Source organism: Photinus pyralis, unplaced genomic scaffold, assembly GCF_008802855.1.
Source record: "Photinus pyralis isolate 1611_PpyrPB1 unplaced genomic scaffold, Ppyr1.3 Ppyr1.4_LG2, whole genome shotgun sequence".
NCBI classification, from domain to species: Eukaryota; Metazoa; Arthropoda; class Insecta; order Coleoptera; family Lampyridae; genus Photinus; species Photinus pyralis.
Window position 1 is genome coordinate 29,427,419 of NW_022170403.1, and position 22,987 is coordinate 29,450,405.

Consider the following 22,987-nt stretch of genomic DNA (forward strand, 5'->3'; position numbering starts at 1 on the left):
GAGTTTATTTACTGTAACCAGTACACAATACATTATTATATCGGACACGTCGCTCTCACCAAGGGATTAACCTACTTAGCAAGGTATCGGTCAATCCATACGGTCTGAATATGTTACACAGTAATCATCAGTTTATTTTGTGATATGTTGAGAAAAGCAAAGGACCCCGATTTTTCGTAGCTGCATTATTCTATAATATGTTCCACCATGCTGGGTCTAAACTAGCTACAGGCGATCCACGTTAAACTGAAGCACTATTAATACGAATGCACGTTGAGCGGTCAATTCAAATATACGGCTGCGCGCTAGTGCTTTAGCTTAACGCGACACCGACACGCCTGTACCTATACTTCATAACACGTCTAAATGTGAAATTTTTTGAGCGGAAAGTTTCCAGTTTTCTTACTTTCTATCAAAACCGCCAACGAAAATGTTGGTTGTAATTTTTGTTGTAAAACATTTTTGGTACATTTCTTTCATGGCGTAGTGAACTGAGCACTATTTCGTTCCATTTATTTTCAGATCAAATAAACTTAAACCATTTTGGCTTTCAATTACGGAGAAGGAAACGTTACCAATCTTGGACTTCCTTTCGGCGGCGTTGTTATCGGCAGAATACGACAGAGCGCTGAGTCGCGCGCTGTCAATGGCAGAATGTCCGGTGGTTCCATTCTTTGGTGCTTTTTTACGAGAGCTTCGAGAAATTTTAGCCGCCCAACCCACTATACACGATCACAACGTAAAAGAAATTCCACCACTGAGTAAATCGCCCAAGTTTGATATACGTCGAGATCGGGACCAAAATCAGCAAAGACAAGTGGTAGGTGAGAGTATATTTTTTGCTAATTTTGTTATCACTCCAATTTTTTTCTTACCTAATTTTTGCTTAAGTTTATATCAGATTACAATGGGGAGGATCACCATTTCACCAAAGTTGGACCTGGAGGATTGATTAATTTAGAAAAGATCTATAAAACGCAGGCCGTAATGGACCATATATCTTTGTGTCACCAACATTTTCATTCCCGTAATCGTTTTTCGTCCACGACCACTATTCTAGATTACCTTAAGTAAGTACCAGATCTACCTTTATTTGCACAGTTTCTTGGTATAAATAATTTTGTGTTGTTTTAGAACCACTACCACTGATAGGCAGCGTATTGTTGCAGCTACTGCCCCTGAAAAGAATGAGCTGGATGCAGAATACGAATTTGAAGTCGACGGCTACCATCCCGTGCAACCTTTAGTGCACGATCACGGCGTAAGCTTTGTTTGTCTATCATCTCCGTTAACGAAGATAGATCAACACGTAATGCAGGTATCATATCCGATTCTAATTTGTATAATAGTACTTTTGAATTTTACGCAGATTTTGCATCATGGAAGTACAGTAGTGCTGTGGGAAAGTCCGGAAGGCCCAACAGCACCTGGTAGTCCGCGGGGAATTTTACAATACCTAAGACTGGATCGATCGTCAACGACGTTAACGTGGGTCAGGCCAAGCTGGAGTGGACTTAAAACGGGGTATACTAATGAGACGGATCCATTTTCTACAGATTTCAATTTATCTTTCAATCCAGAAGAAACCTTAGCACCGGGGTTATTGTCAAAGTTAGCGTTGCAGGCGGCGGGCGAACAATCTACCGGCAGTACATTGGATGACGGGTATGTGTATTGATGTGTTCAACAAATGAAAATGATTTGGAATTTAGACTAAACAGTAAACTATATAAACACTTAACGGTTTCATTTGTAATTTATGATCTTTATTTCCTTTTGTTGACTTTCATGTGAAGGCTGTCTGGAAGGTCAGTAGGTTGCTTGCGTAGAAAAAGATTAGCGATACTTTATATAGCTTTGTTTTGCTACCACTGCTTATAGCAACATCAGCTCTTGTTAACTGAAAAAAATAAAAATGGTTTAGGGAAATCGGTTTGGTACAATATACTTTATGTTTTTTAACACCAATTGGCAAATGTTGGTTCTTGCATCATCACGTGTTTTTGCACTCATGTAAACAAGCTCTAGTTAACGCATGAATTTTGTTTTTTTAAGTCGCGTTAAGTAGGACTCGAGAGCTTAAAAACGTATTGATTACAAGAAGTGTAAAGTAGATGGCTAACACCACCGTTAATACTTTTTGTGGTATTCCCTTTTGGTTGTTCTGTAATCTATTATGGGTTTCAATTATGACGCGTTTTGTTTCATCATTTACGTTTCAGTTTACTAATCACTAATTTAATTAGTTAAAGATTACGCATCCTCATACCGTTCAGTATGAAAAAGACTTCCAAGGTTCTAATTGATCACACCTAATGATGACCAGTCACATAACTGCTTATTTATTTTATGCCCAAAATGTTCCCGTACCTTAACTCAGAACTTCAACATAATTCCCTTATCTTTCACTTCCCCCACTGGAAAATTTCGTGCATTTTCCAATGTCAGTCGCCATAATTTGTGTCCTACACAATAATATATAAAGATAATTTTGGTCATAACATCGCTATTCATTATTATCATTGTCATACAAAGATATCGATAAAGATTGATTTTCAAACGTCTCCCATAAATGAAATCGCAACATAGCCACTCATAAAAATTACATGTTTCGACGACTGCGAGATATTTCATTCAAGAAATTTACCACAACACAGGAAATGCGATTAATATAGGGAGCTAAAACTAGAACAATCATGTATTTCTAAAAATTGGCCCGCCCAGTAGGTAGGTATTTATTTTTTGTGGTAACGTCCCCCGTTAAGTTAACATACAAATCGGCTTCCTCTGCCAGTCTGCCCTGTGTATTCCCCCGATCAATTTCGAAACACAATTGTATGTACCTACTGTCACCGGCACGTAAAGGCGCGTATTCACTTGCAACAAAATGCCCCGAACCAACCAAACGCGCTGTAACAAATTTATCTAGTCAGTACGCTGACCCAAACAGAACAGAATGCGCCAAACATTTTTCAAGTTTGAAAGGAACATAGCGAATACCGCACTTTCCAAATAGTTTGCGGTATTTTCTGCGTTCCCATCAAAATTGGAAAAGTTTGGCGCATTCTATTCTGTTTGTGTCAACGTACTGACGACAAATTTGTTACAACGCGCACGGCACGTTTGGTTCGTTGGAAACATTTTGTTGCAAATGATTGAGTACCTAACGAGCGAAGAGCCCGAATTATCACAGAAAAATGTATGTTGGAATATATTCAGCGAGCGCGGCGCGTTTGGTTCGTTCGGGGTATTTTGTTGCAAGTGAATACGCACCTTAAAGGTTGATTCTCACTATACATAACGTTTCCATACCATATCCATTCCATAACCATTCCGTAAATTATTATAGGCTACGAAATTGACCTTTAAGTGATATGTGCGTAAGACATTCAGTCGCGCGCAAATACACATTCGCCTTCCATATGTGAACGGAAAGGAGAATGTGTATTAGCGCGCGGCTAAATGTCTTACGCACATATCACTTAAAGGTCAATTTCATAGGTATAATAATTTACGGAATGATTATGGAAAGGGTATGGTATGGAAACGTTATGTATAGTGAGAATCACAGCGGGCTATGCGCAGATGACTTATTTAGAGCCTGCAGGAGGAGCCAACTGGCTCCGTGGCGCGCTAATAGGTTCCATTAATAGAATATGAATAAACGGATGGGTGATTTTTCGCCTCCTTAAGGCGGATCCACATTGATAAATGCGAGTATTTGCGTTGGGTCTTGAATTTGACACAAATTTGCTCGTGTGCGCCGACATTTTTGTCTATGTGGACTGTGCGCCGCACGAAAACGAACACAAGTAATTTCATGACGAACAACGCACGCTGTCCACTATGCTATCGGTTTTCCAGTCAACTTCAAAGGAATTTGCGCCGCACAAAGTTCCAATATGCATGTGAATGTGCACACGTGGATTCAGCAAATACAACACACAACATAAATATTTACGTAGTAAATACGTGACCATATTCAAATTTGTGGGGCAAGCGGATCCACATTGGTAAATATTTGCGTTGTGTGTTGAATTTTGAATTTTTGCAAAAGTATTTGCCCCACAAATTTGAATATGGTCACGTATTTACTACGTAAATATTTATTATTTATTATTATTTTTTTTTTTTATTACAACTGTACAATATATACAAAATTACGAAACTATATGATCATCAGCACTTTTGACCTTTTAACAAAAAGAATAAAAATAAACAAGTCACAACCTTCTCCATTCAACTCTCTAGCTTAATCTGTGGTTTACTGAACTTGTCCATGTAACATATCACCTCATTTATACACCAGTGATCTACAAACACTTCACATGTATTTTTTCCCAAATGCCACGAATAGTTGTGTAAGATGATAGTTTTTAAAGCGATAATGAAGGCATTCCTAAGATTTGGTGTTACTCGGTTTGATTTCATTTGACTTATGGCATTACGGTAAATGTAGAATTTTGCGTAACTAATTAAAAAATTGGATAAAATAACATGATTTGTGTTGCCCTGTTAGTAGTCCACAAATTACCCAATTCTGAGGAGTCGGTAGAGAACGGTTCGGATCAATTTTTTTAATTACCGACTGCACTAGCTCCCAAATAGTGATTACTTGCGGGCAATTAATAATTGTGTGTCATGTTTCTGCATTTATAGTACGGCAATATAGTCCAAGAGCCCAGTAGGAAAGTATACCTTGAACGCCCGGACGTTTCTAATAATTTTCATAGGATTCACCATAAAAAGTTGCATTAGAATCGACAACGGTGCCGGCGAAAATCCTGCCGAAAGCAGTTAAAAAAAAATTAAATTCGCCCCTTATTTTTGAAAAATGTACTTTATTATCCCGGACGTTCAGGAAGAGTACTGAAGGGCGCATATGGATGAGTTTTATCGAAAAAAGTCACGGTGCCGGGGCGCAAATTGCCGCAACCCTTGGCACCGCGACTAAAAAGGGGGTGGTAAATCGTACTAAACTACCTTTTTCTCCCGGACTAAAATGACCTATATGAAAAATGTAGCTTGTGATTATACGAATATAAAAAACCAACGGTGCCGACTCTCAGGATGCCGGAAGTCCTCGGCACCGTCGATGGAATCCGGGCGCGCGCGAGCCTATTGACACTGCACCAATAAAAGATGGGGTAAATTGTAACAATCCAGCTTGTCATTTCGCACCAAAAAGTCCTTAATGAAAAATGTAGCTTAAGAGTAGACATATTATAAGAAATCCGGGGGCAGGCAAGAGCCTTCTTTTCGTATCCGATCACTTCTGTGACTGCAAGAAAAACGATTTAAGTCCATTTTCTCAAACTTTACCACTTTTTTGTTAAAAAAAAAACAAAAAAAGAACCGACAAAATCGTTTTTAATTCTTAAACATTAATTTTTTTAAAAGTAAAACACTTGACTTGTGTGGTTATGCCTAAACCCAAAAAAGGTAGAAATGATCGAAGTTGGCTCGCAATGATTCTTATGCCAAAAATGCTTTTTTGAAATCATTTTATTGTAATTCAATCAGAATCAGAATCGACGCTCAAAGGAGTAGAATCGCCCTCGAACTAAAAGAGTTCTAAAATATCTTTCATTTACCAGCCTCATTTCGTAGGATCGAGCGTGACACATTGTTTTTCTGCCGCATTTTTCCATATAGCAGTAACAAAAATCGTTCGGAGAATCTTTTGTTTTAATGATTTGAAACAAGGCGAAATCGTACACGAATCAAATCCTATGATTTTCTTGACGAGTTTCTCAGAATCTTTTCTCGTCGCGAAAATTTTGTGGAATATATTTGATCTCGCGGTATCCACGGTGTTACATTTTTTCACCGATAGGTAAGTGACGTGCATTCTTGCAATTTTTCAATTTTCGCACTGTCAATAGGCTCGCGCGCGCTCGGATTCCATCGACGGTGCCGAGGACTTCCGGCATCCTGAGAGTCGGCACCGTTGGTTTTTTATATTCGTATAATCGCAAGCTACATATTTCATATACATAGGTCATTTTGGTCCGGGAGAAAAAGGTAGTTTAGTACGATTTACCACCCCATTTGTAGTGGCGGTGCCAAGGGTTGCGGCAAGTTGCGCCCCGGCACCGTGACTTTTTCCGATAAAACTCATCCCTATGCACCCTTTAGTACTCTTCCTGAACGTCCGGGACAATAAAGTAGATTTTCCAAAAGTAAGGGGCGAATTTAATTTTTTTTAACTGCTTTCGACAGGATTTTCGCCGGCACCGTTGTCGATTCTAATGCAACTTTTTATGGCGAATCCTATGAAAATTATTAGAATCGTCCGGGCGTTCAAGGTATACTTTCCTACTGGGCTCTTGGACTAATATTGGCAGTTATTGTTCGCGCGTAAGTTCGATCGAAACAGAAAACAGGGGTCTGCCAGGCGGTTCTTAGAGAATCTCCACGCTATATCCGCAACATAGCCTGGCGTGATCTTATTAAAAAACGCCTTCCAGTGAATCTTGAAATCAGCCCAAACATTCTCCAAGCCCTTGTGGGGATCACACTTAAAGAACAGTGAAGTAAGTAAATATATTTATGTTGTGTGTTGTATTTGCTGAATCCACGTGTGCACATTCACATGCACAAGTCCACATTAGAAGTTTGTGCGGCGCAAATTCCTTTGAAGTTGACTGGAAACCCGACAGCTGTGGATAGCGTGCGTTGTTCGTCACGAAATTATTTACGTACGTTTTCATGCGGCACACAGTCCACATTGACAAAAATTTCGGCACACACGAGCAAATTTGTGTCAAATTCAACACACAACGCAAATATTTACCAATGTGGATCCGCCTTACGTGCCGTGCACATTAAGCTGCGTTTACATTATCCGAACCGAACGTGTAATGTAACATGTAATGTAACAAATTCGTTTAGTTGGGATGGTACCCCGAGTACGAAGCGAGCAGGTTCGCAACGTGCTCGCCAGCTCCGCCAATTGTCGGTTTTTGTGACGAACACAAAGGGATTCGCTCGTACAGTTGGGACGTCTTTTACTACTTCCCCGTGTTTGTAGCGTGCCCGAATCGACCGGAGCACAAAACGAATACGCAATTATGGGTTCGTCCTCGTTCTGTCAAAAGTGAACGACCCATGAACGAGCATTACATTACATGTTCGGTTCGGATAATGTATACGCACCTTTAGGTATGCGGGTATGCTGTTTGCTTAAGATTCGTAACCTACGTACAGTGCCATTGCGCATGTAACTGTTGTCTTTCTCGCGCAATGTGACGTAATGGTCATGGGGAATTCATTTAATAAAAATGACTGGTTTCTTCGCCAACTCAAAACATTAGTTTCAAAACAGCCGCTTCTATGAACATATGGTGCAGTGATACAAATCACATACACGCCATCGAACTTTTACTTTTGTACATTTATGTTAACAATATGGCGTATACCCACCAAAATTAGAAATTCGTTGCTTGTTTCCCATTTTTAGCGTATTTTCCTTAAAGTGAAAAATCGCTATTTGCTGCACTTTGTCGTCCATCCGTTCGTCCGTCCGTCCGTCCGTCCGTCACACGTACTCCTTCTACACCACTGAACCGATTTGGGCGATATAGGGCTCAAACTAAAACTAATACCGGTTTCAAAATTACTGTTAACGCATGCTGTAGGTATGTTTTATTTATTACAGTATTCAATAATATTTCTAATGTAGACAATGCGCAATGCTATTTACGAAATCATTTATAAAAAGTTCCATATGTAGACACTTCGAATAAAAGTAAAACTAACGCCAATTTCAAAATTTGTATGTATTTGTATCCGCTCCACTATTTTTCAAGAAACTGTATAGACTTCGACGATAGGCGGCTTATTTAAAAGCGGAGGGGGTAAGGATCTCGTGCCTACCAGTATTTTTTCCTAGTCCTAGCATTAATATTATTAGGAGGAAAATACGCTCTCGTCATTTATGTTTGTATAATGATTTTTTCACTTGTTTATCTTTGCATTCGGGGAGTATATACAGGGTGACAATTTGAAAACTTACCACCCCTCATATCTTAGTAAATAAACGAGATATTTAAAAAAATCAAAATCCGTTTCGGTAATTCGGAGGGGGAATCACAATGACATAGTTGGCGACGCACCCCCTCACACCCCCTGCGCCCCAGCAACCCCAACTTTTAAATCTTAAATAGTGACCCCCCATGTGTGATACGTCGTTGGAAAGCTCTGAAAAAATGCTTTCCAACTATACCAAATAGCATTACATTTAGGTTAGTAATTATCGTGCAAATAAAAAAATAAACATGGAAAATCGTATTTAACTTGAACTTCCAAAGCCGACTTGACAGCAACTCATTTTTGATCGCCAGTTATAATCTATTCTCAAACTCTTGTCGAACCTTTTCAAATGTTGGTTTTGCAATATTTCGACATTCTTGAATTATTCTCTGTCTTAGTTCGTCTATGTTCGCCGGTTGCGTTTTAAATACGACAGATTTCAAATGTATCATATTAGCTTATTTTTTGATTTGCACGATAATTACTAACCTAAATGTAATGCTATTTGGTATGGTTGGAAAGCATTTTTTTCAGAGCTTTCCAACGACGTATCACACATGGGGGGTCACTATTTAAGATTTAAAAGTTGGGGTGGCTGGGGCGCAGGGGGTTGGAGGGGGTGCGTCGCCAATTATGTCATTGTGATTCCCCCTCCAAATTACCGAAACGGATTTTGATTTTTTTAAATATCTCTTTTATTTACTAAGATATGGGGGGTGGTAAGTTTTCAAATTGTCACCCTGTATGTAAAAATTAATATTCACAATGTAAAGGATGAGGGGGATTACACCCCTAAATTAAACACTAATACAACAATTTACAATGGGCGTTTATTGATCAGTAACAATGGCTCAATACATTGCTCTGTTTATCCACCGTCTTTCTTGGATGTCGAGTACGAAGTTCCGTACATGTGGGCCGCGCTCCTTCGCGTACCCCCTGGTATAATGAAGCTGCCTTAGCGGGCCGTAATAAATCGTGGTGTTTTCATATTTAACGAATTTCCGCTTACATACAGGGTGATTCCTATAGTACCTGCCACCGTTTGGGAGCGTGTAGGTGGTGCGTAGGGGAGTATTTTGATATAGGACACTTGGGGTCGGAAATCTAAAATAAGGGTGCCAGAGCCAAATTTACCTTCTGGAATTTCGCGCCTGTAGGTAGGCAACCCAACCGGCCGGCGGTGCACACGGAGCGATCTCAGGCGGCGATGTGTGGCTGACACTTGATCAGAATTTTGTTTAAACCCACGAAATCCCGTCTGCAACGACGCGTATCAAGTGAATAAACACTATGGCAATAGTATAATAATAGTTGGCTAGATGTAGGAAGTGCATTGAGAACAACGGTGGCCACGTTGAACACTTGTAAACGTTATTGCTTTTGACTGTCGTTTTCCCTCCTTCCCTCCCATGTCGCTTCCTCGCGCTAACTCGCTCTGCATCGCTCCGCGCGAAACGTCGGTCGGTTGGGTTGCCTACATACAGGCGTGAAATTCCAGAAGATAAATTTGGTTCTGGCGCCCTTATTTTAGATTTCCGACCCCAAGTGTCCTATATCAAAATACTCCCCTAGGCACCCCCTATACGCTCCCAAACGGTGGCAGGTACTATAGGAATCACCCTGTATATGCCTGCTTGGCTTCAACGAATATTTATAACGGTCTATTTCTTCTTTTTATTCCTTCGGTGTATGTAACCTACTACATATGACGAACCCGACAGTTTCGTCATTATGAGAGATTAGTAAAAGAAAAAAGGTTGCACATTTTCACGTAGAAATTAGTAGCGTCAAAATAAATTGCTATTATCAAGTTTGCCATGGAGCAAGGAAAAATGAAAAAGTAAACCTCTCGCCAGGAAAGATTGCCGGTCACAGAACACTTGACCCTGGTCTACAATCTATGTTTTTCTAAAGAGGTGAGCACTTCCGGGATAGTATCATGTCAATGTTGAACAAAAAGACTTTTCGTTCAACATTGGCACGATCCTATTCCGGGTCGCTCGCATCTTAAGAAAAACATAGATTGCAGATCAACACAAGGTGTGCTGTGACCAGCAATCTTTCCTGGCGAGAGTTATAGATATGAATAACCGGCGATCAAAAATGATTTGCTATCGAGTCGCCTTTGGAAGTTCAAGTTATAAGTACGAAAAATTCCAAAGGTGACTCGACAGCAACACATTTTTGATCGCATAGTATTATTTCTCCGCTATTAATTCAGATCCAGATCCGAATGCTAGGTATTGATTAATGTTTTACCATCTTTGTACAAAATGTTTGGTAATGATGAATGCGCGGAATTAATACAGTTTTATAATGCTAATAAGTATCAGTATTTCACCAGTTCGTTTAAATTTCAACTGACTACGATTGATGATGTACATTCAATATTGGTGGGTCTAAAGTCAAAGGCAACTGGTGAAGATAATATAACTGCAATAATGCTAAAATACTGTAGCTCATACGTAGATAAATACATAACACATATCAACTGCTGCATTGAAACTAAATATTTTCTTGGAGCTTGGAAAAAAGCGATAAGAATTGCTCTTTCAAAGCATAATTGTCTATCGCACCTGCGCATTATTTGTATATTACCGAGTATATCAAAGATCTTTCAGAGAATCCTTCAGAAGCAGTTTCAGTGCTTTTTTAACACTAATAATGTTCTGGCACCGAACCAATATGGATTTCGGAAAACTATTAGCTCGGTAAATGGCCTAACGGTGTTAACCGATGATATTGATGATTATCAACGACGTAAGACTATATCTCAATATCATGCGGTTAGAAAATCGAAGAACACTACTTACTCTGCAATTCGGCTTTAAGTTATTAAACGGCCACATAAACTGTCCTACTATCTTGCCTAACATTTACTTTAATGTTCCTCAAAGATTCGTTCGACCTTCGAGGCTTCTTTACACGAGACCTAATCGAACTCGTAACAGTCCTCGAAATCGCTTGTTGGATTCATTGAGCAAATTTAATGAAAAATCAATTTATTTAGTATATCTCTCCCGATTTTCAAATGCAACAGTACAACACTTTTAACTGAATGACTTTACGTGTTATCATCAATGTTTAAATTTAATTAGTTCATGTTATCTACTTACGTACACGCAGTTCTTAGGTACGATTATTTATTATTACCTATACATTATATTGTAAATTGCCCTAGGCGTAAATAAACACTATTATTATTATTTTATCCGATACAGATAGAGATCAAATTACTGCACTGGTTTTGTGGGATTATTCACAGGCTTTGGATACCATTAATCATAAGTTAATCTGCGCTAAACATATTAAGGATTAGAAGAATGGCCCGCTAAATCCGTGGATAGAATTAGGGAGGGGCGGAGCTATGAGCATTGAAGGAGCCATATGCATTTTTGCCTGTCTCGTAGAGCTGTTGCAAAAATTCCATCACCTGGGAAGGTGTTCCATTGTAAGGGGAAATACCTTGTAAGTCACCCCGGACTGTTTGATGGTCGCCTCTGTTATGGAGCTAAGGATGGTCTCCACCACGTTCGCTGGTAGTAGTTTTAGAGTGAAGGCTTCTCGGATAGCTTGGCCGCTAGTAGTGTAAATTGGTCCGCCAACGGGTGAGGGTGTGTGCTGTAAGGACGAGATAAAAGATCTTTAGTTGGTTTGAAAACGATAGGGCTTTTAATAATTAATTTTGAAAAAAGTGGAAACCAACCTTGGTTTTCCCACATGGGGACTAAGACTATCCCCTCCGCCTTGTCAGCAATTATCTTTTCAAGAACTCTCAATATCAGGGCAAAAGGTGGGAAAGCGTAAAAGGAGAAATTCTTCCACGAGAAAGTGAAACTATCGACCTTAAAGGCAAGAGGGTCTCTCTGCCAAGAAACATATAAATTGCATTTGTGATTGTCTCTGGAGGCAAATGGGTCTACTTCTGGTACACCAAAAAAATCAGTTATCAAGTCAAAGGTCTTGCTTGATAGCTTTGAATATAGTTAGCTTGATAGGCTCCATTCAGTTTCAGATTGTAAGCGCCGAGACTCCTTGTCGGCTATCCAGTTGTCTGATGAGCTAACATAAGAAGCAAGCAGCCACAAGTTTCGCTCTTCACACCACTTCCATATCTCTTTAGCGAGAGCAGAGAAAAGCGGATGATGTACGCTTCCCATCTTACTAATATATGATAAAGCTGTGGTGTTATCGCATCTTAATAAGCCACCACAGGAAATCTTGCTGCAGATCTTCATGCAAAGACATTGTAGCCGAGTAACACCCATTATTTTTTATAAGTGCTAAGTGTTTATGGCGTTCAAACAATTTAATATACGCCCTGACATACAGAAACGAGGTACCCGATGAACTGCGCCAATTCTCGAATTTTACAACGAGGTTTGGACAAGAATCTTTTGACCCAAAGCTTGATTTTTTCCTTTTTCTCTAACGGTAAATATATTTTAAGGTGCTCCGAGTCTAAGAGAAAACTCAAGAATTTGATAGTTTTGACAGGGATCAGGTGACTTGTTTGCATTATAGAGAATCCCAAAGATTGCAAAAAATCAACCGTCAGATTAGTATGTTGCAGGCAACTCTCGTAGGTAGGACTCAAAATTAAGATGTCGTCCAAATAACACACGCAGATGATTCCCTTAAGACGAAGTAATTGTGTCACTGGCCTCATGAGTTTGGTAAAGATATAAGGTGCCGAAGCTATCCCAAAAGGCAAGCACGTAAATTCATAAAGCTCCTTATCAAACACGAACCTTAAAAATTTCGTAAAATCCGGGTGAATCCTGTCATGGAAATAGGCGTCCTTAATGTCGACTGAAGTAAACCAACAGTCTTTTTTAAGAAGTCTCAAAGCTGTTCGAATATCTTCCATTTTAAAGTGGGGCGTTTCTATGAAAAGATTGAGGCGTTTTAAATTAAGTATGAAACGTTTACTTCCATCTGATTTATCTGTCAGGAAAATATCCGAGATAAATTGCCCAGAGCAAGGGCTACATATTGTTATAGCGTTGAGTGAAGGATCTACTCAACGGTTATAGCATTCAACCTGAGTAGTTTAGCGATTGCATCATGCATATCCTTATCTTTGGTGGTCCAAATCTTAAGACGAGCACTGCGCATTAATTGTACTGGGTTACTAATCAGTGGCAAACGGTAGCCTTTGATCCACTGTCGTAGTACAGGATTTGCAGTTACCTTACACCAATTACCAAAAAAATTTGCAAGTCTACCCGCAATTGGGCTTACCTTCTCTAGCGCCTGAATCTTCCCTGCTTCGGATGGGACTGGTGCCCTCGTGATTGTCTCGTCTGTCCCCTTGGACGAGATGGGCCGTACCGGTTTAAAGGACGGTGGTCCTTTCCGGAGTAACCCGTCCTGCGCCCTCGTAGGTTTCCTCCTCCCCCTCCTTTACTTGTGGAAGGGAAAACTGAACTTGTCTTAGCTCCTTCCCTGCATTTTGCAACTTTTGCGCCTCTCACACACTCTCTGAAACGGCCGGTCCAAAAAGAAATTCTCCTGATGTGGTTTTCCCTAAAGTTTCTCTAATGTTTTTATTACGAGTGAACAAGATAATTTTGCGCCTAGAATCAAAAATATCAAATAGTGTGTGAGACAACAAACGACTGGCATCGCCCAACGGGACTAAGACGAGGTCCCGGGACTCCTTTGTCACAAAGGGGACGCTGTTCAGAATGAGAGACATTGATTTGCCCATTGCCACGATAGCGATAACAATCTTGCTCTGAATCTCCTTATAAAAGTTATTCCTAGCCGTTCTATCATTTGCGAGGGTTGATAGGACCTCAGGGTTTAACCGAGGAGGGGCTAAGCGTGGGCAGTTCCAGCCTCCAGGCACTGCATATTGATGGGTTAGCGTCTGCAAGTTATCAGGAGATAATCCATTTTCTACGATATGGTTTCATCTGGTGGCAATTGCGTCATGAATATTTTCCGCCTGGGTCGGCCTGCAAACTCGTCAAAATCCGAAGAACTATCCTGCAGGACGAGCGCATTTGCATCGGCCTGCTCATCATTTATTGATGCATTGAATAAGGCCAAGGAGCGGCCCACGGGGGTCCTCTGCTTGGGACTGCCTGAATCGGGTAGAACTTTAGGAGATTCAGGAGAACCCCTGCGACTTAAAGTAGTCCTAGGGGTGTGGCTTGGCCCTAAAGAAGGCTGCGGCGAGGTGCTTAAAGAAGCATCCGATGAGTAGGATCGCTGTGGTGTAGAATGTTTGCTTGAAGAAGCATCATAACCACGTGTGGCGCCGCCACTGATCCTGTCAAAGAAGGAGCGCGATCGAGAACGCCGCGTGCGTGAAAAGCTGCTGACTCGCCTTCCATAAGCATTCTCCTTTTCCCGTTCCAAAAGTCATTCTAACCTATGTAACCGTTTACGTAACTCGCCTTTGGATCGGTGATCGCGTTCTCTACTTCTACTACGTCTTGGCAATCTTCCGGGTATCAAATCTATAGTTAGTTTCCCCAGCACTTCGTACGCTCGATATTGACGGATATTACGATAACGGAAACCTAGCGTACAGAATGTAAATGTAAACACATTACCACGGTACGACGCAAGTGACTTTGGCGCATGTATCTATCGCGGTACGCGAAATAGCAGAGCGCGACGTCAACGAAAAAGAAGTTTTAAAAAAATCCGCAGACACACAGAGACATTAAAAAATTAAATAACCATACCAAAACACATATTATTCCTTCCTATGGGATCATTTGAATCTACCAAACTGCACTAATGAATGGATATTCAAAAATTAGAAAAAAATATTACCTACCAGTGAATATACGAGTAGTTCCGTTTCGGTTTGGTAGCGTCAGAGATCAACTTGATAGCAAACTGCAATACTTCATGGATGAAAATATTGATTCTTTTTAACATTTATTATATTTGAAAGTTGTTTCTTAGGTATCATGATGATTATGATGTGATAATTGTAATGGAAGGTTACATTTGACGACCACAGCTTTGGTAGACGAAGCCACGTGGACTTAAAAGATCAGAGATGTTTTCGCGCGAATATAATTTATTACGAAAGTTTAATATAGAGCACAGCAACCTCTTAAAAAGTGGCTACATTGTAACGGTAGTTACAATCGGAAGGGACTTCGAGTTCGTAATTCTATTGATGACAAGAATCTCATTCCCAAATAAGCTCAAAAAAATATCTCTTACCAGATGATCAAATTTATCTTTATAAACAATCTCACGAGTAAACAAATACAAAAATTAAATAACGTTCATTAAATCATACAAAGCTATACGCGGTTTAGTCTAATTCACTGAATTCAAATTCTCCGAAAAAAAATCTCATAGAACGTGCTAATGGGAACGATCCATTTCCGACCGTTTAAGCTAGGGTCAACTAAAAAACAAAATTTGATATTTTCAGTTTTTCGGTGATACCTCAGTTGTTTTCAAAGATTTTGCAAAAATGTCAAATGGGTTTTTTAACGCACAATGTATCTGTCACTGCTACGGAGATCCCCATGGTGAGCCACGAATTCGAACCACCTTGTACAGAGCATTGTTATTTTCGATTTTTTAATTATAAATTTCATCATAAATTAAACTAACAATTTCATCCATTGTTCGATGGGGCACAGGTGTTGAAAAATCGCATGCTTTATTTTCTCGTCTTTGAGAGTATAATGCTATCTAATGTTGAACGTTAAATTTTTACAATAAGGGCGTGTCTAGTTCATGACTTTCTTTCCAATCGAAATAATAAATAATCTGTTAATTAAAAAAATAAACATTCATCTAACTCAAATTTTCAATGAGCATTTACGCACATAAAACGGTTAGCAGAATCTGTAAAAAATGGTACAAATGGGCGCGTATTTGGAAGGTTTTGTTTCAAGATATCGATAACGAACTGGTGGCTCATTTTACCCTCTTCCCATACAAATGGTTCAAAACCAATATTTGTTTCTAAGGAAATGTTATGAGAGGGGGAATACTAAGCACAATAATTTCGATTCAGGTTTTTTGAGTCAATTAAGCTTTGCAATGCATCGCTGGATTGCTTCTTTTGTCTTCTTTGTAAAATTTTTGTGACGTTTCACTGCTCACAGATGAACTTAATCTACCACCGTAACGACCAACATTAATTTTCAAAAAATTGACAATATTTGCACAAAAATTTAAAAGAAATCAAAACATTGTCCTATGCTTCTTGCTAATCCGTTGTGATTGATTTGGCTGTAGCATATTACACTATGAAAATTGAAATGCATTATTGTGGAATTTATTCATTTTAGGTTCCTGGATCTTTTGGTAGTGAAGGAAGTGCATTTGGGAGGTCGAGATTACGAAAAAGAATTGGAATTAGCGGCCGTCAGTAGGCGATATGGTCTAAATCACGAACCTGGCAACGAATGTGCGCTCACAATTCTTTACGGATACGGCCTCAATGATAATCGACTTTTATACCTTGTATGTCCGCCATCTGTTTGCAGGTAAGGGAACGGTATTTAATCAGATACTCACAGTTTACCATTATAGAATATGGTTTAGCGGCTTGAGCTGGTTGGTACACGGTTTAGTTAGGCAAGAATCGCTGTCTGATAGAAGGCTATTTTGGTTAAGAGAACAGTACATGCAACTGTACCACGAAGATGGATACTGTTGCGGACCTTTGGCGGCTGATGCAATCAGAGTAAGTCCAATTATTTTCTAAGAGCACACAAAGTAGAACTGTATCGATGTGCAGTCGTTTGGCGGAAGAGATTGGTCACTAGCTGGCATGACAGCTAGCGGACAGGCGGGAGAATCCCCTGGAGTTTTAAGAAGAGAAGTCTCAATGAAAATTAAGAAAAAACAGCTGTTAACTAATCAAGCCTTTAAAGTAAGGTTGAAAGTATGATTTGGTCATTTTCTAATTATCTACTTTAGGATCGCAGTCTTCGAAGTCAATTCGTTGAACCCGCCACAATGTGCATGGAAAGTAGTTACTGGCGCAATCCAACACATCACCGACAATCAACACCAACAACCTTCTTGGAACACCACCCTGATGTTGCACGGCATCATAGTCTGGGACAGTTGGCTTATCATTCTCAATCCCAACCTAAATTTGATAGGTAGAACTAATTTTGCTTTTACTTGTTAGAAAAACATCTTTTCCAGAGATCGACATGGTTCAACAGAGCAATTGTGGCATGGTCGGCATCCCAGAGTAGGTTCAATTTTATATGACACACAGTTAGATTTTGTTGATTTTGTTCTGCTATTTCGCTCATTTAGGTAAGTAAGTGACTGTGATCTGTAATTTAATTCCCATTCTCTTTCAAATAATCCTTTTTAGCCTGTTAATTCGGAAAGATTTACGTGATCTATTCGATCAATTAGCAATATCATATCGAAGCTTGGCTGTGAACGCAACGACATCAAAAGTAAATGGAATCAAAGCAACCGGTGATAAAAACGTAAAAAAACCTCAAAAAATGGGCTTGCTGACGAGAAATAGTAATGCGGAACTCGAAGGGAACGTATATTCGCAAAAGAAAATTTACGACGCGATTGCCGCTGCCAGTATTTTTACGAATTGCGCTGGCATAGATACTAGCAATTCGCAAGTAATTACTTTGTCTACTTTTATGAAATTTTTGGAGACACGTCAAATGGAAACTTTGTCTGAAGAGGATGTGAAATCCCTTATTGAGGTAAATTTTTTTATTTACATTATTATATGCTACGCGTATTGTTGTCATTTACCTAGAGTTATCTACTGAATAATAAAGAAAATACTATTATTAATAAGAAAATGTGAAAGCTATACTTCATTCATTAGAAGAAGGTAGTAGATGGCGCTGTGTTTGAAGATAAGCACACACAGAAAAAATATAAAATGCCATCAAATTATTCTAAAGTAGAAATATCCAGTACTGCAAACAGAATTAAATCTTTGACATTAGCAGTTAATGACACTTCCAACAGTTTAGATGGCAACTACAACTACCAGCTTGCAAAATTCGCCACTCGTTTTATGTTTCAGCGTAATACTGACTCGTGTTTTAACCAATCACACTGAAGGTCAAAGCTTCCCTATGCTTTGTACCGCTACCTTCAAATGAATACAGTATAGGTACCGGCTGCTACTATGCGATCAAAAAAGAGTTCCTGTCGAGTCACCTTTGACTTTTTTGTTTACATGGGAAATCATAATAACGGGTTTTCCTATAAGAGGTGTTATTTAAAGTCACTAATAATATTGCTGTGTTATTTCGTCTGGCAGGACGAAATTTTGGGATTCTTAACTAGAATGGACAAGGGCGGTTTCCTGTTTCCATGTAATTAATTTTTTTTAATTTAAATTTTTGATCTGTGTCGTTGGTTCAGTACTTCAACAGAAATTATTGTTACGAGAAAGAGGTCAAGGTTTGTATTTGAGAAGAGGAAGGGCTTTTTGCCAAGTTCATACGTTTGTTTGAGATTGAAATCAGCGTTTTGCGAGTTTGAGAGCAGATCCACAGAATACGGCCTTCTCAGAATAGAAACAGCAATGTTACAAATTTGTATGGTATTTTGGCGGACCCTGGTGGGTGTGCTGTGAACTAAAGCATCAAAATCAGAGTGTCGCCATCTGGTGACCAGCTTCTAAAGTCATGAAGTAATTTCCCCAATTCGATTTAAATCATAAATATCGATAAAGAATACACAGTTGTTAAATTAAAGTGTATTTATAGATACAATCACATTACATTATTTAACACAGAGAACTTAAGTTACACGTTTACAAATTACATATAAAACTCAGAAGTGAGTGGAACTTACGCTTGGTAGATGTTAACACTTTGCAGAAAGATTCTTACATACCAATTTGTCGTGCGAAATATTTGGTTTTAATTGCTGTTTGGACTAAATGTTTGTTAAAAATATCTTGAGAACTAAATTTTTTGTTCCAAGAGGTAATAAAACCGTTTCAGCAAATTGTCACACAAGTTTTTGACAAGAAATGTTAACTTGATCCTGGTGCTTACTTGTTACTTGAGAAGCGAGGGTGGAAGTTGTTGAATTATCTTAAAAAACGAATTTACAATATAAGTATCTACGTCTATATAAATATAAAACTCAAGTCTACACCCTTTTGCACCTATACCGTTGGTAATTTATAAATTCCATACCTTGCATAAATAGGAGAGAGAAATAACAGCACATTTCAACCCTCTTCGCGTTTCAAAATATGCTAAACGATGCCTTTTTGATATTTTATCGTTACAATCCGCCACACAACACTTTTTACGGTCACATAACTTGTTCATGTTTTAAATCCTTCAAAAGTCAAAATTGACATGTGTAAAACCATGTGTATATTTCCTGTAACGAGCAAAATTACAGGTTTTGTCAAAAAATATTTGAGCCTGCGATAAATAGTTCTCTGTACAACCACGGGAAACGCTGTAATCAGTGACAATTTAGCGCCATTTATGTTTCTGTTCTGTGAAGGTCTTATTCTGTGAGCAGATCTACATTTGCTGAAGTTTGAAATTTTGTTTTGGAGTTTTGAAGTTTTATCGTGAGTTTGGTTGCCAGTAAGGGCAGTTTTTGAGTTTAGTGAAGAAATTTATTTCGCTTCGGCGAGTTACCACCGTAGTTTGTATTGTGTAAAAACCAACCAGCATTGGACGTTAGTAGAGTTTCCGTTTTACGGAGTAACAAGCCGAGTTTGTGGCAAGTTTGTGTTGCGGCATTTTCCTCCTCTGTGCTGGGGAGAAGTTTTGTTCCGGGAAATATAAAGGTTTGAGCTAGCTAGGTTTGTTTAGGTGTTTTGTGTACGGTCTTTTTGGCTTACGGACCGGTGCAAACAGCAATATAGAGTGTTATTTTGAATAGCCCGCTATTTCGGTAGATGTCAGTTTTGAAGCTGTCATTTTTTGACATTATACAAGTAGAAACTACGCCATTAAGTAATAAAAATGGAACGATACACGCTTCAACACAAACACAAACAACGAATCTTTACGGGAAAAGTTTCCGGGCCGTGTCATCCCTTGAAGAGGTGATCACAATTGGCCACGAGATGTTGTGATATGACACCTTGCGACTTCTTCCTTTGGGGCCACGTGAAAGACAAGGTCTACGCCAACAGCTCAGCATCGATCAAGACCTCAAAGATGGAATTCGTGAAGCTATCGAGGACATAGGGCAGCCACTTTGCGATTTGGTTACGGAAAATTTTATGAAAAGGATATGGTCTTGTAGGCGTGGTCATCGTGGTCATTTAGCTGATGTTATTTTCCATTATTAACGGCATACCTTCCTCTTTATAATGTAATAAATATCCGATCATTTATCTTAAAAAATGTAAAAAATGGTACTTTCCTTTGAATATCAAAATAACACCTCTTATTGGAAAACCCGTTATTTAACTTGAACTTCAAAAACCCAGAACAAACTGTACAAAATCGCGTTTTAGCCTTTCCTGGGTCCTGGGCCCATAATCTATTAACAATACGCACAAAATCGCGTTTATAATAAAAGGGTATATTAAACAAACAACTACATTTAACACAAATTCATCTTAAACATAAAATAGTGAAAATCACGAGGCATTTCTACAGGCCCGGATTGGGAGCATTTTTCGGCCCGGGTTGTCACTATAAACCGGCCCCTTTTAAATTAACTTACAACAATTTCTGCTACATGTACATACATCGATTAACACGTTGACTGCGGTTGTCATTTTTGACGATTCATTTAATGCGCGACACATGCCTATGGGGGCATGTGAACGTATTTAGTTTATATGCGACCCATGCCATTTGTGGCATGTGTAAGCATGAAGCAAGTAGAGCCCTCTATTTATTATTTTTCACACTTCTGCAGTAATATGAGGTGCGGATCTTATCTAAATAAAGTAATCTTTATATGAACAGAACAGCGCATGCCTCCTGGGATACGTGCCGCATAGAAGTAAAGATAATTGTGTACTATACCTTATAAAAACCCTTTTCTCAGTAAAACCTGTAAAACGCGCGCTATATAATATTTGTAACGTTTTAATATCTTGTTATAAGGATATTTGGGTACACCTAAATGTCATGTTACAAATACAAGTCAATTCATTGTTAAAATTCTAAATAAGTAAGTAAAGTAAAAATCATAAAACAAAAAACAAATACTGTACGAAAACTAAACACTTCTTCAGAGATTAAAAAACCTATTTATGAGTCTCATTAAAACAATTTAAACAATATCCGGGTTCGCCTGGACAATCTGCGCAATAAGTGACCACTCTTCTAACCTTCTTATCCACCTCACGATGGGATAAGCCTGATGCTTTTAAAACCTGACGGCACTGTTTGCAAGGTTTACGCTTCTTCCGCCCAGGACCATCTGGTTTTGTTAAACTGTGTACTCTCTTTTTAGGAGGTTTTGGTGGCTCCATAGGTTTAACAAGTGAATATGCTAGCTGCCTTCTAAATTCCGTAATACTAAGTTTAGTTTCAGAACACATGTTATATAAAATTAGTGCATTGACGACACATGTCCCAAGGATCATTTCGAACATGACCTTTCTGTAAAAAGAACAGGGAAAATAATGGCCAAAAATATATAAAGAAGATCTTACCGATACCACTTCAAACTCCTTCTAAGGACACTATGATACGAAGACATTTGATCTGAATAATCAACGCCCTTTTTTGCTGAATTGTACTGTATAATACATAGTGGCTTAACAATTTCTTCTCCTTTTTTGTTTTTCTTCCCAATGGGTAGTAAATTCGTATTATGTGAAGGTACACTGCTAATCATCAAAACCTGCCTTTTATCCATCCATTTAATGATTTTGATGGAACCCTTTTTCTTCCCATATATTTCACCCCGTTTGATGTTCTTTTTAGTAACAAATGAAGGTGGTAAACCTTTCCGATTGGCCCTCAATGTGCCACAGTACATCATCTTTTCTTTCAGTAACCGACTAACAAGGGGAACGCTGTAGTAATAGTTATCGGCATATAGGATTTTTCCTTCTTTATCTTCAACACAATCAAGTAGCTTGATGACAACTGATTGTGAATGTCCAAACTCCGGTACTGTATCGCCTTTTCTTGTATAAATTATTACGTTGAAAGTGTAACCTTCAGGTGAGCAAAGTTTGTACAATTTAACTCCATATTTATGGCTTTTATTTGGAATATACTGTCGGAAAAGGAGTCTTCCTCTAAAAGGCATCATTGACTCATCTATAACAAGTACATTACCAGGTGTTAGAGTTTTTTGAAAATTTTTAAGAATGAGTGAAACTATATGTGCTATTTTATAAAGTCGATTAGATGCATCACTGGTCTCATTGTTTGCGAAATGTAAAAATTTTAACAGCAAAAGGTACCGATCACGTGTAATAGCATTTGCTACAAAGCGGTTGTGGAACATGGGATCTTTGGACCAATACAGATTAATATGAGGAACTTGAGTAAGGCCCATAGCTAAAGTAACACCTAAAAATGCTCTTATTTCATCTCGATTAGTCGCAGTCCAGGAATTTAGTCTGGATTTTCTGGAACGCTGGACAGTCAACTGTTGCGTGGCATAAATGTTTGTCTCATTAACAATAATGTCTAATATGTCACTGGTAATAAAGCGGCCAAATGCATCATTTGGCTCCTCAATATCTGAATTCGTGATGTTAAGTGTACATTTTTGAGAAACGATATCTTCGCCAGTGTCATCATCCTCTATGTCAATCCATTCATCAGTGGCGTTATCGTTCCTTTCTTGATCGATATTAGCGTTTGTTAGTGGCGACTCGATTTCTTCACTACTGGAAGATTCATGATCCTCAGAAGATGATGTATCTGGTACGTAGTTTTTATCTGCCAAAGAATCATCACTACTATAAGCATCGTCGTTACTTCCCTCATCTGACAAAAAATATGACAATGTTAATTAAGACATATTTATAAGCATTATATAGATTATTGTA

The 22,987-nt window shown here is 38.8% G+C and overlaps 1 protein-coding gene across 1 annotated transcript in view; it reads left to right on the top strand.

Annotated features, from left to right (window-relative positions):
- Positions 1-17,792, top strand: part of LOC116163932 (1-phosphatidylinositol 4,5-bisphosphate phosphodiesterase epsilon-1-like) — a 34,033-nt gene extending 16,241 nt beyond the window's left edge. Inside the window, exons 4-13 of the mRNA XM_031478060.1 lie at positions 523-820; positions 892-1,070; positions 1,135-1,318; positions 1,370-1,665; positions 16,320-16,517; positions 16,564-16,717; positions 16,772-16,906; positions 16,954-17,141; positions 17,188-17,304; positions 17,366-17,792. Coding sequence (XP_031333920.1) covers positions 523-820; positions 892-1,070; positions 1,135-1,318; positions 1,370-1,665; positions 16,320-16,517; positions 16,564-16,717; positions 16,772-16,906; positions 16,954-17,141; positions 17,188-17,304; positions 17,366-17,792 — 2,176 coding nt within the window. The remainder of the gene's footprint in view (positions 1-522; positions 821-891; positions 1,071-1,134; positions 1,319-1,369; positions 1,666-16,319; positions 16,518-16,563; positions 16,718-16,771; positions 16,907-16,953; positions 17,142-17,187; positions 17,305-17,365) is intronic.
- Positions 17,793-22,987: the final 5,195 nt, after the last annotated feature.